The sequence below is a fragment of the Myxocyprinus asiaticus genome, chromosome 23, assembly GCF_019703515.2.
Source record: "Myxocyprinus asiaticus isolate MX2 ecotype Aquarium Trade chromosome 23, UBuf_Myxa_2, whole genome shotgun sequence".
Lineage (NCBI taxonomy): Eukaryota > Metazoa > Chordata > Actinopteri > Cypriniformes > Catostomidae > Myxocyprinus > Myxocyprinus asiaticus.
Window position 1 is genome coordinate 8870519 of NC_059366.1, and position 12323 is coordinate 8882841.

The window sequence follows — 12323 nt, forward strand, 5'->3', positions numbered from 1 at the left end:
TGCAGCTGATGAAAAAGACAATTTCTTGCTTTTAATTGGCCATTTCACATGCCATCCGTGCTACACCTGTGCATTTGTAATGAGAGTGGGATATTAGCGGACGCCCTGGTAGACCAGGCAGAGATCACATCGACTGTCAGTGAAGATGAGAATGTGCAATGGAGCTCCGACACATTATGAATCACACACACACACACACACACACACACACACACACACACACTCACACTCACACACACACATAGTAAAGGATTGAGAAGAACCAAACTCTGACCCTTTATCAAGGTTCATTTGGCTCATAAACGCTCCCAATTTGATCTTTCTTCGCTTCTCTTTTAGTAAAGTTCTGTATTTTTCACCCTCCTCTTTCTATTCTACTTCGGAGGTGCCACTAGTGGCGTTTTGCTTTAAAATAGCCCCCCATTGTCCCAAGTGGGCCTGCATAGTCGGCTTCATTGTGTGCCTATGGCAAGTAGAAACCGAACAGGCCATAAGCGCAGTCCTATAGCGTGGAGAGGTCACGCAAAGGTGAACTTTTACTCCTAATGGTGGCAGCAGCTTTAGCTGGGCCAGTATGGCTCCCTGCTCCTTTTGATTGCCTTCTTAACCGTCAGCGCCAGGGCGTCCGCCTGGATCACAGAATAGAGCATGACCATTCTTTCTCTTTTTCCTCGCACTCCTACACCCCCTCCCTCACTTGCCCCCCTCCATCCTCCTGCCTGGTATTGTGTAGCACTTGTCCTTTGTTCCAGCCTTTGGCGCATCTGGCCTTAGATATAGTGAGTACCGAGAGAGGAAGCTTAAGATACCTAAAAAAAACAACTAAAAAAAAAACAAAGAACAGCCATTTCCACAATTTAAAAAAAAAAAAAAAGAAAAGAAAAGAAACGAGTAGAAAAAGGCAGACCGATAGAGAGACGTTAGACTGAGTGAGGGAGGAAAATCCAAAAGGCAGAGGTCAGCAGATAGACAACAGTGGCCCGCCCCCCTTTGACCCCAGCTTGAGATGAAGGCAGTAAAAGGAACGCCTAGTCTGAGACTCTCCCTGATCTGCAGCCCTGCTGGTGATAAAACGCCAGACATTCCCTCATTTGATGGTGCACTGCCATGTCAGTACATTCCTCCCTGCTCTTTTTTTTTTTTTTTTTTTTTTTGGTGATGTCGTAGAGTAATATCAGCGATAACTATATGGGAAAGTTGTATTCTTGTATTCTATTGTTGTTTTGAACAACATGGGCATGAGTATAAGTGTTAAAATCTCTGTAACACATGACTTTAAGATTTTCCAAATTATGGAAACAGCAATATCTTAAAAAGTTCAATAAATAGTTTAAATTTAATGCTAATTATTTGAATAAAAAATTTTCTGCCAAAGTAATACAGTTCACAAGTCTAAGGCCACAGCCACGCTAATATGTTTAAATTTGAAAACTGTTTTAAGTTTCCTAGCATCATTGTTTTCCAATGTTTGCGGTAATGGAGAGTATTTTCGAAAGTCTCTGTTTCCGCTGGAGGAAACTGATGTTCTACTGTGGATAAACGTAGCGAAATCAATGCGTTTTCGAACTAAAACGTATTAGTGTGGATGTGGCCTAACTATAGGCTGTTTGTGGTTGCCAAGCAACTCGCCACAATAATATAGAATATGTGGTTACAAGTGTGCATTTATCAGCATTGTGCAATGACTTCCAATGTGGCTCATCCCAGAACGTCGAGTCAAAACTATCCGTTTTATGATTAAGAAGCAAGAAGCCTACCAGATGGCTATGTGAACATCTCTTTGTCTGTTAGTTCTGCTCTTTCTCTTTATTTCTCCCTTTTTCTCTTCCTCCACCCCAAGCTCTCCTCTTTTGCTTTTCTCAGCCTGAAAAGAATAGCAAGGCTATTGTTTCCTTAAAAGTCTACTAATTCCCCCCTCAAAGGATGAAATGGAAGTGTCCAACTGTGGTAACAGCAGGAGGACATAAATCAAGTTGGAACCCCTGAGCTTGGTCTCCTGGAGATGACCGGGGTCACGGGGTCACTAGAGGGGATTAATGCACAACAAGGCCAGAGCGGTCCAATGTATGGTGAGGGGACGCTGGGGGTCAGAAGCTACAGAGGCCAGATATGTTTTTGTCGCTAATTTTATGTGTAATATGCAGAAATGCAGTGCATGTGACACTAGCCTGTTCCTTATGGAGGGGGGGAAAAAGCACCTCATTGAATCCTCAGTTGTATTCTTCTTCCTCTAGGGAGACACAAGGAAAAAGAAAACATGGCTTGCATTTGTGTTCTTTTGACAATGCAACACTTTTTCTGTTAGCAAACATTTCCTAAACTAACTAATTCATGTGGTGCATAGAAACTGTTTTACATCAGGCATAAGAGTTTTGATCAGTTCAACTATTTGAAATAAAGTAGATGAAAAGGAAAGTCTATTGAATGTGCACAGAAAGAGAAACACACCACTTTCTTAAAAGTGCTTCTGTGCACCACACTAAGTTGACGATATGTTGAGCCAGCGCAAGTTTGTACAAGTCATAAGCTTTGTGAGCATTTCTGTTATGGAAAATGTTCTCGCTGACACACCCATTAGATAACTAGAGGATTAGAGAAAAAATCCCTCAATTACTCCTCCGATTAGTTATCTGGGTTGGCCTGGACAACAGCAGGCTTGGACGTGACTGTGCTTACAGGACAAATCACCAAAACATGCAACCGCTTGCTTTTTTCTTCGTGTGTTCCTAAACCTGACCATGCGTTGTTTCTTCTTGTCTCTTACAGGTTCATTAATGCAAGAAGGAGAATAGTGCAGCCCATGATCGACCAGTCCAACAGAGCAGGCAAGTCCCCCATAGTTTCTGTATACAAGTCACGCAGGCGCAAGCCCCCTGCAAGCCATGCACCCGGAGGCCCACCTGCCGGTAAATACTGTACTTAGCCCAGCCTGGATGTCAACAATGATTGACCACTAAAATCCATCCAATTAACCCAAAGCACTAATCATGCTGACTTGGGCGCTATATAAACCAATGATGGAGGGAAGCAAGCAAACACATATGATGGATTAAACTATTGAAACTAACTACAACTGAGACATCAACTATTTTACTGCTCTTAGACTAGCTCTTTATCCTCCAAATTTACTCCAAAGCTAAGTGGAGAGTTATTCGTCCAAGCAAAAAAGAAGATATTAATATGTATTTTTTCCTAGTAGTTTTGCCTACCAGCTTCCTCTCAGTTCATCCTGTTAGTGAGTAGTGTCCCTGGTGCATGGCTTGTTGTGGATTGCTGTAAAGTTTATTACCTGTAATAGGGTTCAGGGAGCAGGGTTGCATTAGGGACTCAGTAAAGTTCAAAGGCATTCATTGGGGTTGAGCTGTTGTTTTTGAACAAATAACCCCCTCAACTCACACACACACACACACACACACACTTTTTTTTTTTTTTTTTTTAAAAGCAGCGTAAACTCATGATAAGTATATCTTAATTAGCTCATGTGGGAAAATAATTACTGCTTCCTTTCATTTATTTATTGGACAGTTTAGTCAGTACTGCTAATGTTGAATTAAGATTTGTTATCTAAAAAGTAAGGCTGTCGATCTATTGCATTAATAATTATATAAAAAATAATGAGTTAAAAAAAATAATGCAATTAATCATGCCTCTTGACTGTACGTAAATTCCATAAAAGTCATTTTCCTACCATTGGAGGCATTCAAGCTTGAAGTTGGTACCATCTCAGTGTTTTTGTGAGTCACAGTTAGCACAGCTCCAACTGTACAGAAAAAAAATCGACAGCTTTTCAAAGACAGCTGCACTCCGAATGTAGGGGTCATGGTATACATTTTTCAAAGTTTTAAACTACATTTAACTTGGCACAAGTCCTAAAAATGCATTGTATGTCCAGAGACGCTGAAATTGAGTGAAATGCAACATAACCACAGTGAGATCTTTTAAAAGTTTCCATTTGGGGCATGAGGATGTAGACCAACAGAAACATTGCACGCGAAACACAGAAATGTGCCCTGTGAGAACATCCCATTATTCTACCTTGGAAAGATTGAGGAACTCAGTTGCTAAATGGATTGCTGTGGCCACTTTTTGTGTTGTCTAATCAATGCTTTACTCATCTGCCACAATAATTTAATGTCTTTGAATTATCTGAATTGTTATATATATATATATATATATATATATATATATATATATATATATATATATATATATATATATATATATTTTGACTATTATATATTGAACTGTCTTTATTTGGGAGCCTTTTTCAGCAAATTTTGATCTATGCGATTAATTATGATTGTATTAATTAATCACCATATCATATAAATAATTCAGTTAAAAGTTTTAATAGATTGACAGCCCTACTAAAAATGTATCCAATATCTCTAGGGTTAGTTCTTTGTTTCCAGTACTTAAGCTTCATTAGGCATGTTCTGTCAAGTGTGCTAGCTCTCATGAAATCCTAAGAAACTGGGTGAAATGCTTCGGTCTGCGTGTTCGTTAACAGATGATGTTTCTCCTGCGACTGAAACTTAATTAAAAGCACTAATTGACCACTGTTCATTTCCCCCACATTCCCTTACCGTGCCCTCCTGCAGTAAGTCAAGGAGCTCCCTACAACCCAGATGGTCAGCCCATGGGAGGCTTTGTGATGGATGGCCAGCAGCACATGGGAATCAGACCACCTGGTAAGACCCTGGCATGTCTTCTTCATCTCTGACATCTCCCACCTTCCCACAAGCCCCCTTCACTACATCCTTCTCAGTCTGACTCCAAGACCCATGCCTGGCACAGGTGTGCTCCAGTGCATTACACAGCTTTGTCCCCTCATGCTTCTCTTCCAAAACCATTTTCCCAGAATTCGCTCTCCTCTCTGTATCTAAGCCTCTTCCACCATGTGCAACTAGTCACTGTCACTAACCACTCACCCCCCTCCCACCTCACCAGTTAAGCCACAGGATTTGTTTAAAGCCAGGCTTCCTTCCAACCTTTAGCCTTTGAATGCATAATTTACTTGCGTTGTCTTATTTGAACTGTATGGTTTTCCTCTCTTCTCTTTTAATAAATGGGGGATTGTGCTTTTGTTTATTGACCTTCTGTCCCTTAAGTTGTGGTCTGTTCATTTTCTCATCTTTCGGCTTCTTCTTCTTCGATTTTTTCTCTCCTTCTAGGGCCTATGAGTGGGATGGGCATGAATATGGGCATGGAGGGACAGTGGCACTACATGTAACCTACTAGTTAACCAATCGCAAAGCAATGGGGGAAGTAAGTACAAAAGCAGGGTCACCAACCATTCCTAATTTGTGACATGTTTTTCGGTAATTCATTTGATTTAATTTTACAAAATGGGAGAGAAATTTAATTTTTTTCTTCCTGCTTCCCTATACTAATATTTTCTCTCATGTAAAGGTTCTTCTCATGGGTGATAAGCTTGGATCAGGAGTTTGTGTGCTTGTGTGTGTGTGTTCTTTCTTTCTTCTGCACATTTTTGGCTATTTTATTAAACAGTGTATAGAGTGATATAGAAGGGGAAAATGAGTGTGGGCGAAAGAGAGAGAGAGGGAGGAGGGATAGCTGTACGGGGAAAGAGGCGAATGGAGGGTGGGGGGATTGAGATTGGGGTTTTGGTCGGAGAAGGGGAGGAGTGCGTTACCATAGCAACAGACTGATTGGCAAAATGTAAGCATTCTGCAGCAGTGCAAGGAGAGAAAAGTGCATGTCCCCAAAGTGTCATAAATCTGTCTCCCTACAGTTGATGCATGAGTTACATTACATTTATACACCAACCTGCGAGGCAACGCACAAAGAATCGCTCTCTCACCCCGCAGCCGAACACATTTGGAAATTATGTCAGCATTGTATGGAATGTTTTAGGTGGAGCAGCTTCTATCGACCCTGAGACTTGGTCCACTGTTTTCTCATCTGTCTTTACTAATAGGATTACTAATGGCAAAGGCAGGGTAGATGAAGGAGTGCAAAACTGAGGTGTACACAGCAGGGTACACAGCTTAGTCCAGCCTAATTGACTATATCCAAATTAAATATGCCATCACAAGCGGTGTGACAAATGGATTTGACTTATTCGATATACAAAAATAGAGATCATTAAGGCAGCCATGCACAAAATGCTTCTGTTGCCAAAGATACTCTCTACTTAACTGTCTTTATCCAAGAGACACGGGCTGATAAAACAACCTCTGCGCTTTAAAGCATCACGTCCCTGCATGCCGTCTTTGTGTGCGTATCTAAACACACACAAGTGTTTCCCTGTGTCCAAATGGCTGCTTACAGCAGCTGCCGTAGTTCCCAGAAGACAGGAGAGAGAAACCTGCTTTAAACAGCCTCAATTTGCTTGCCGAATTCTGTAATTGGGCCGCGTGTGGAATCTTAGATGAGATGGGTTGAGGGGAAAATGAGAGCGAGCGAGAGGGTGAAATGAGGAGAAAAAAGGAGGCAGAGTGTGACAGAAATATGTCGCCATGGTGAAGAACGCCTGGTCTGTATGGCTTCATCACTGAAATTTCCTAGCTTATCTAATTTAAATATTGTTACTTTAGTTTCTAGGTCAGTTAAACGTAAGTGATGTGTTTTATACTTCACGACCAATTAAATTAATAGGTTATTACAAAAAAGTTATCTTATTTGATTAAGAGACCAAGACTTCATTATATTTTATAAGCAATTTTCATTAGTTGAGGAATTTTCCTCAAGGCGAGATTATGCAGTTATTTGACTGGGAAGTCCCAAGACCTGAAATTAAGGTATTTCGAGCAGTCAAACTGCAACATTACTTAAAACCGAAGACAATTAAACCTACTTAGCAAAGCGTTATGCTTTCTGCCCATGACGATTATAGAGCTTATAGCTCTCAGAAACAATACACCTGTCAGCGTGGATAAAGCCTAGCTACCCAAGCAGAAGAAGGCAAGCCTTTGATAAGTGAGGGAACAACTGTTTTATGGCCATTTCCCCCTGCACCGTTCTTTGTGTTTTTTCAACAAAATTAGCCAAGGGTGGCCAAATTTTTTTCATTTTAATTTCAAGACAAAAGCGAACACATAAAGCATTAATTATGGGCATATGGACAAAAATGTTGCCCCCTCTGCCCATACTTGAACGCCTCTGGTATGCTTTGGTGAGCTGGAAGCTCTGCTGGAGACTCCTTTGTCTGAATTTTCATTCTTTCCAATCATTAAGCATAAGTATGTTAACCTTTTGCAGGGTCAAAGTACCCATTTTTCTGCTCTGAACTTTTACTTTTAAGGGGAAAAAGGGGCCTTTGGGGATTTAGCTCCTGTACTGTCTGTGTCAAACATCCCTTGTTGATTTGGTCCCATGGCACCTCTGAAAATAGACAGGCAAGGAACTCAATGTATTGATTGACTTATTAAGTGAAAAACCGCATTTGCAACGTGTGCCCTTTTCACAACCGAGCATTGCTTTTCTGATAGAGTGGATGTTTTCCTTCCTAACGATATTCACCAACAACGTGTTCAAGAATTGAAATCAAATACAGCTGACGACCCCTCAAAAGCTCAGGTCAGGCCTTCAGCGGCGAATAATTGCAAGGGCATACAGATTACTGCTTCACATGTGAGTGCAAAACACAAACCATTCTATATGCCAATTCGAGGGGTACAACCTAAGACCTATAACTAGGGTATCACAAAAGAGGTCTTTTTTTTATTAACTTGAGGTTGATTTGTTGCTTTTTATTGCTGCTGTAACAGGGTTAGTGGCCTTTCTGCTTGTGGCACGTGCAGGCACCTAGGTGAGGCCTCTCAAGTGACGGCCTTTGTAAATTTTCACCTTTTGCCTTTAATTTGAGCACAATGGCAGTGTTTCTCAGAGGGACTTTCAGAGCGAGCCACAGACCTTTGCTCATTGTGTTTAAAGTGAGATAACAGGGGGGAGAACGTAGAATAAAGGCATGTCTTATTTTACCTCATTTGTCATTGTTGTGGTCTCCTCTGGCAAAAAGACTTTGCTCGTGCTTGGAACATTTAGCAGTTGATTTCCGCCTATGTGCCGTTTAGTGTTAAACTTCATAGGCACTATTTGGAAAGATTCATTTTCCAAATGACATTTGAGTTACAATTATAAACATGGGTAATTTGTGATTTCATGTAATGATATGGTAGGATTGGAATCTCTGTAGTTTTTACAAAGATTGGAGAGTCTATTGTCTCGATGTTGGTGTTGCAGAGATCATGTACTCTAGATTTGTGCACCACGAAACCAACAGAAACAAATAAGACTTAAATATGTGATATTATAACATTATGTATATATTAAAGGGAATGAATTTATGTGAGGATCATACCTGATTCTGCTAGTGTGGCCATTCTGAGCACGCCTATTGACTGATTTAACTTTCGTTTTAACCGATGACACTGTTCTGACCAACTGTTATTTTGCCCAAAAGTTGGTAAAAAAGGAATAAATCCATAATGAATTTGCACCTGGCAGCACATCGAGACATATAGCTTTCATACTGTAGTCGACGAACATCAAAATAAAGGAAAAGCATTGAAGAAAAAAGAATAGCCCTCAATCACAAACATTTATATTTGGAGGTCTGTCTGCTCCACAATTTTTATCAAAAAACACAGACATGTTTTATTCGGATAGTATTAAAATGACAAAGTAAGTTTGTGAAACACAATTTTTTCAGCCAGATCTCATGAACATTACATGACAATGGCAACATTTTTGCAAAATGAAATCATGTGCTTCGTTATATATTTCGCTGCAGTTTCCCAGTGAAGTGTCCAAATAGGGGCCCCAAAAGCACGTGAAATGATGCCGTAATCAGACAAGGTTTTTAAGGTGAATACTAGATGGAGCTTTTAATGAGTTAAAAGTACCTCCTTAACCTAAAACTTTAGGCTAAATCCTATCCTCCAATAGTGTCCTAAAAGCGAGAGGTGAACAAAACAGACATCCTTAACCAACACCTCATTTTAACCAATAATTGTGGAAAAACCAAATGCAACATGAAAAACACATTTTCTGAAGCCACCACATAATTTTGTGATGCTTCTATGACAGTTTTGTCTTGTTAGCTTGCATTGTTGATGTACTGTATTAGCTCACTTAGCTGGGCTCCAACTGTCCGATTTTACCGGGTTTCTCCAGTTTTTTCCACCCCTCCTCCCGCTGTACTCCTGATTTACAATTTCTCCCGATAAACTCACGATTTTCCGCATCCACACTTTGCTCATGAGAATGTATTAGACCTTCTGGTAAAGTTGCCACCCATCCCGTAAAATATGGGATCGTCCTGTATTTAAATATGAAATGATGCGTCCCGTATCGAATCAATACAGGATGTGATTTGTCCCGTAAGCTGGTCAGATGACTTCATGGCAAAATCGTTCCAGATCGTAAATTTAACATTGACATAAGTTGGACATTTTTCATAAGGTGGGTAAGGGGTTGTCTGAAGAGTCCACACATTGTGCTGAAACTGGCTTATACTGTGGAGGGTGTAGTAAGGGACCATCTGAAAAGTCCTCAGATTACTAAAACTGTGGATAACTGTAATAAATAATTACAGTTAATTCTCAGCATAAAAGTAAGAATATAGGCTACAATTTTTTTTATTATTAATAACTCATAAAACATTTATTGCTAATACAGAAGGATATGGCCAGGGACAATCTGAATACATGGTCAATTTCTTGGTATTATTAATTTTCATTGTAGTGTGCCTGGAACTGCCGCTCACTAAAAATCTCCCTATTTTTCACAATCCAATGTTGGCAGGTATGCTATGGACTTCTGAGTCCAAAATCCAACGCTTTATCAGGTGAGCTGCCGTGGAAGATAATCATGTAGGAATAAGTGTGTAAATGTAGTTTGGTCTGTAAAAGGTGCTGTTTTTCAAATTATGCATTATAGCAAAAGTGTTAAGATGTCATAGCACAGCAGTGTGAAAGTGAATAAAATGCACATATGTTGTAGCGCCTTTAGAGTTAACTTCAACAGGAAACTGCTGCGAAATGTAGAACGCGGCACGTTAAAGTCAGTTTGCAAAAAATGTTATAATAAAGTTAATTTTATGTGACTAGGTTGCACTTTTTCCTAACATCCTCAGGGGAAACTAGTAATGTCCAAATAGGGCTATTTTTGTATTAATCTGAAGGTTCTCTAGGCCACTAGATCATATACTAGAATGTGTTTTAAAAGTTTAGAGAGTGCACATTCATCAATGCTCGCCCTCTTATCAGAAAATAAAAGTCAGTGAATATAGGCACATGATAAGTCGCTTTTATCCAGTGGGGAGCCAATTATATAGATTATGTCACAGCCTTGTTCTTTGAGATGAATATAAAATTAGCAAATTAAGCTGAACAACAGCTGCATATCGACCTTTGGGTTGACCTTAGTGAAGGGCAGCCTTCCGGTTGACTAGGCCGGCACAACTGTGGCCAATTCCAGGTTTGATGGATAGTGCACTGGGTACAGATCTCTGCAAAGTGTTGTGTTCAGGCCAGCGAGTTAGTCCCTAGAGAGGCACACTCTCCCACTACATGGATTCCTCTTCTACTCTCTTCCCATTCATTACAGAGGACAGTCCTCTCTCAAAAGCTTCTCTTACAACCACATGACTCAGTCACATATGCCTTCTGGGGCTGTAATTGCGGAGTCAAATTGTCTTTGCAAAGGGAATTATTGGCTTGATGACCTCCCTAATGGATAAATGCATAAACATTGGAAAATATGGATAATGTCATGTCTGACGGTTCCAAATGCAGCTTTAATAATCTTGCTCTTCTGTTTTTTCCTTCCCAGGACTGCAAGGCATGCCAGTGGATTACCTGTCACACAGTTGCCCAGTGGGTATGGCTATGGGGCAAGCAGGCTACAGTGCCTCCCAGATGCCCCACCACCCTGCTCAGTTGCGGCACGGCCCTCCCATGCGTTCCTACATTCCTGGACACCGCCACCACCCAGCAATGTTGATGCACGGAGGACCACCTCACCCTGCCATGCCCATGTCAGCCTCTAGCCCCCCTATGTTCAATCCAGGAGACCCTTCCATGGGCGGACAGTTCATGGACATCCATGCCCAGTAATGTACTAAAACGGATTCTTTAAAGACTGTGATGAAAGACAAGGAACTGCGATTGGTTTGCCCGGGGCTTGCGTAGCACCCATTACATACTGACTTGTTACAGAGACTGAGGAGCTTATTTCTTGGCTATACATTCAGACCTAGAAAGAAGCCGATTTCTGTATGCAAGGGGACACTTTAAAAAGATGTGCCCTTTGCATAGAAACACAGATAGAAAGAAAGATTGAATTTATTACTATATCAGCCTCTAGATGGGAGGGATGAGGACATACTGTATACTGTTGTAAAATTGCATTGGACTTTCATAAGAACTGGGAAAAAGTATTGTAAATGCTATCGTATTGTTCTGCATATTATGTTGTTTCTAATAGTTTTTTGTTTTGTTTTTTTAAAAAAGGATGTGAACTTTTTTTTTCTTTCCACACTATGTGTGTGCCATCTCCATAGACTTTTTGGCCTCCTTCCATAAATTTTTTGCGTAAAAAAATTAAAATAATAATAATAATAATAATAATAATAATAATAAATTGTGTATATATATATATATATATATATATATATATATATATATATATATATATATATATAAACAGTACATATGTGTGTGTGAATAAATCCATAATTCATTGAATACATGATTTGCCAGGCCATTTTTATTTTTTATTTTTATTTTTGTCCTGTGGGAGAGTGAATTTCCTTTGACCCATCAGGGCCTTAAAGAAGACACAGAATGATATCCACCTGTCTGAGCCACAACCCCCATCTTTCAGGAGGTCTCTGTTTTGCATTCCCAGTTTGTATTACAAAATGGAACTGCCCCCTGTCTAACGCATCAGCATTGGAACCAATGAAAATTATTTGGATGTATGAGAAGCTGAATGTGAATAACAAAAGCATATGTGTGTGTGTGTGTGTGTGTGTGTGTGTGTGTGTGTGTGTGTGTGTGTGTGTGTGTCAGGCCAACCCATCAAACTTCAGCATTTAAGTTATAAATGGGACTTGGGATGTACATGTGCTTTCGGGTTTTTCTTTTTTTTTTGGGGGGGGGGGGGGGGGGTATTGGTTTAACATGTTGCTATCACTTGTTTGAATTTTGGAGAGTTTATGTATACATTGTATATGAATAAATTTTGTGTAAAAAGAGGGGGAGCATGAGCTGCATTTCATATATTGTGGATTATGGGATTGGTTCGATTTTAAATAACACTTGTTCATATTTCTTGCTTCATATCTGTTTAAT

At 40.1% G+C, this 12323-nt stretch overlaps 1 protein-coding gene across 2 annotated transcripts in view; it reads left to right on the top strand.

Annotated features, from left to right (window-relative positions):
• Positions 1-12047, top strand: part of LOC127413952 (homeobox protein Meis1-like) — a 79707-nt gene extending 67660 nt beyond the window's left edge. The window contains exons 10-13 of one of the 2 annotated variants that reach the window (XM_051651534.1): positions 2767-2829; positions 4606-4691; positions 5175-5268; positions 10801-10949. In XM_051651534.1, coding sequence (XP_051507494.1) covers positions 2767-2829; positions 4606-4691; positions 5175-5233 — 208 coding nt within the window. In that variant the 3' untranslated portion in view covers positions 5234-5268; positions 10801-10949. Of the gene's footprint in view, positions 1-2766; positions 2830-4605; positions 4692-5174; positions 5269-10800 lie in introns of both variants that reach the window. The other variant, XM_051651533.1, reaches the window with a different exon arrangement.
• Positions 12048-12323: the final 276 nt, after the last annotated feature.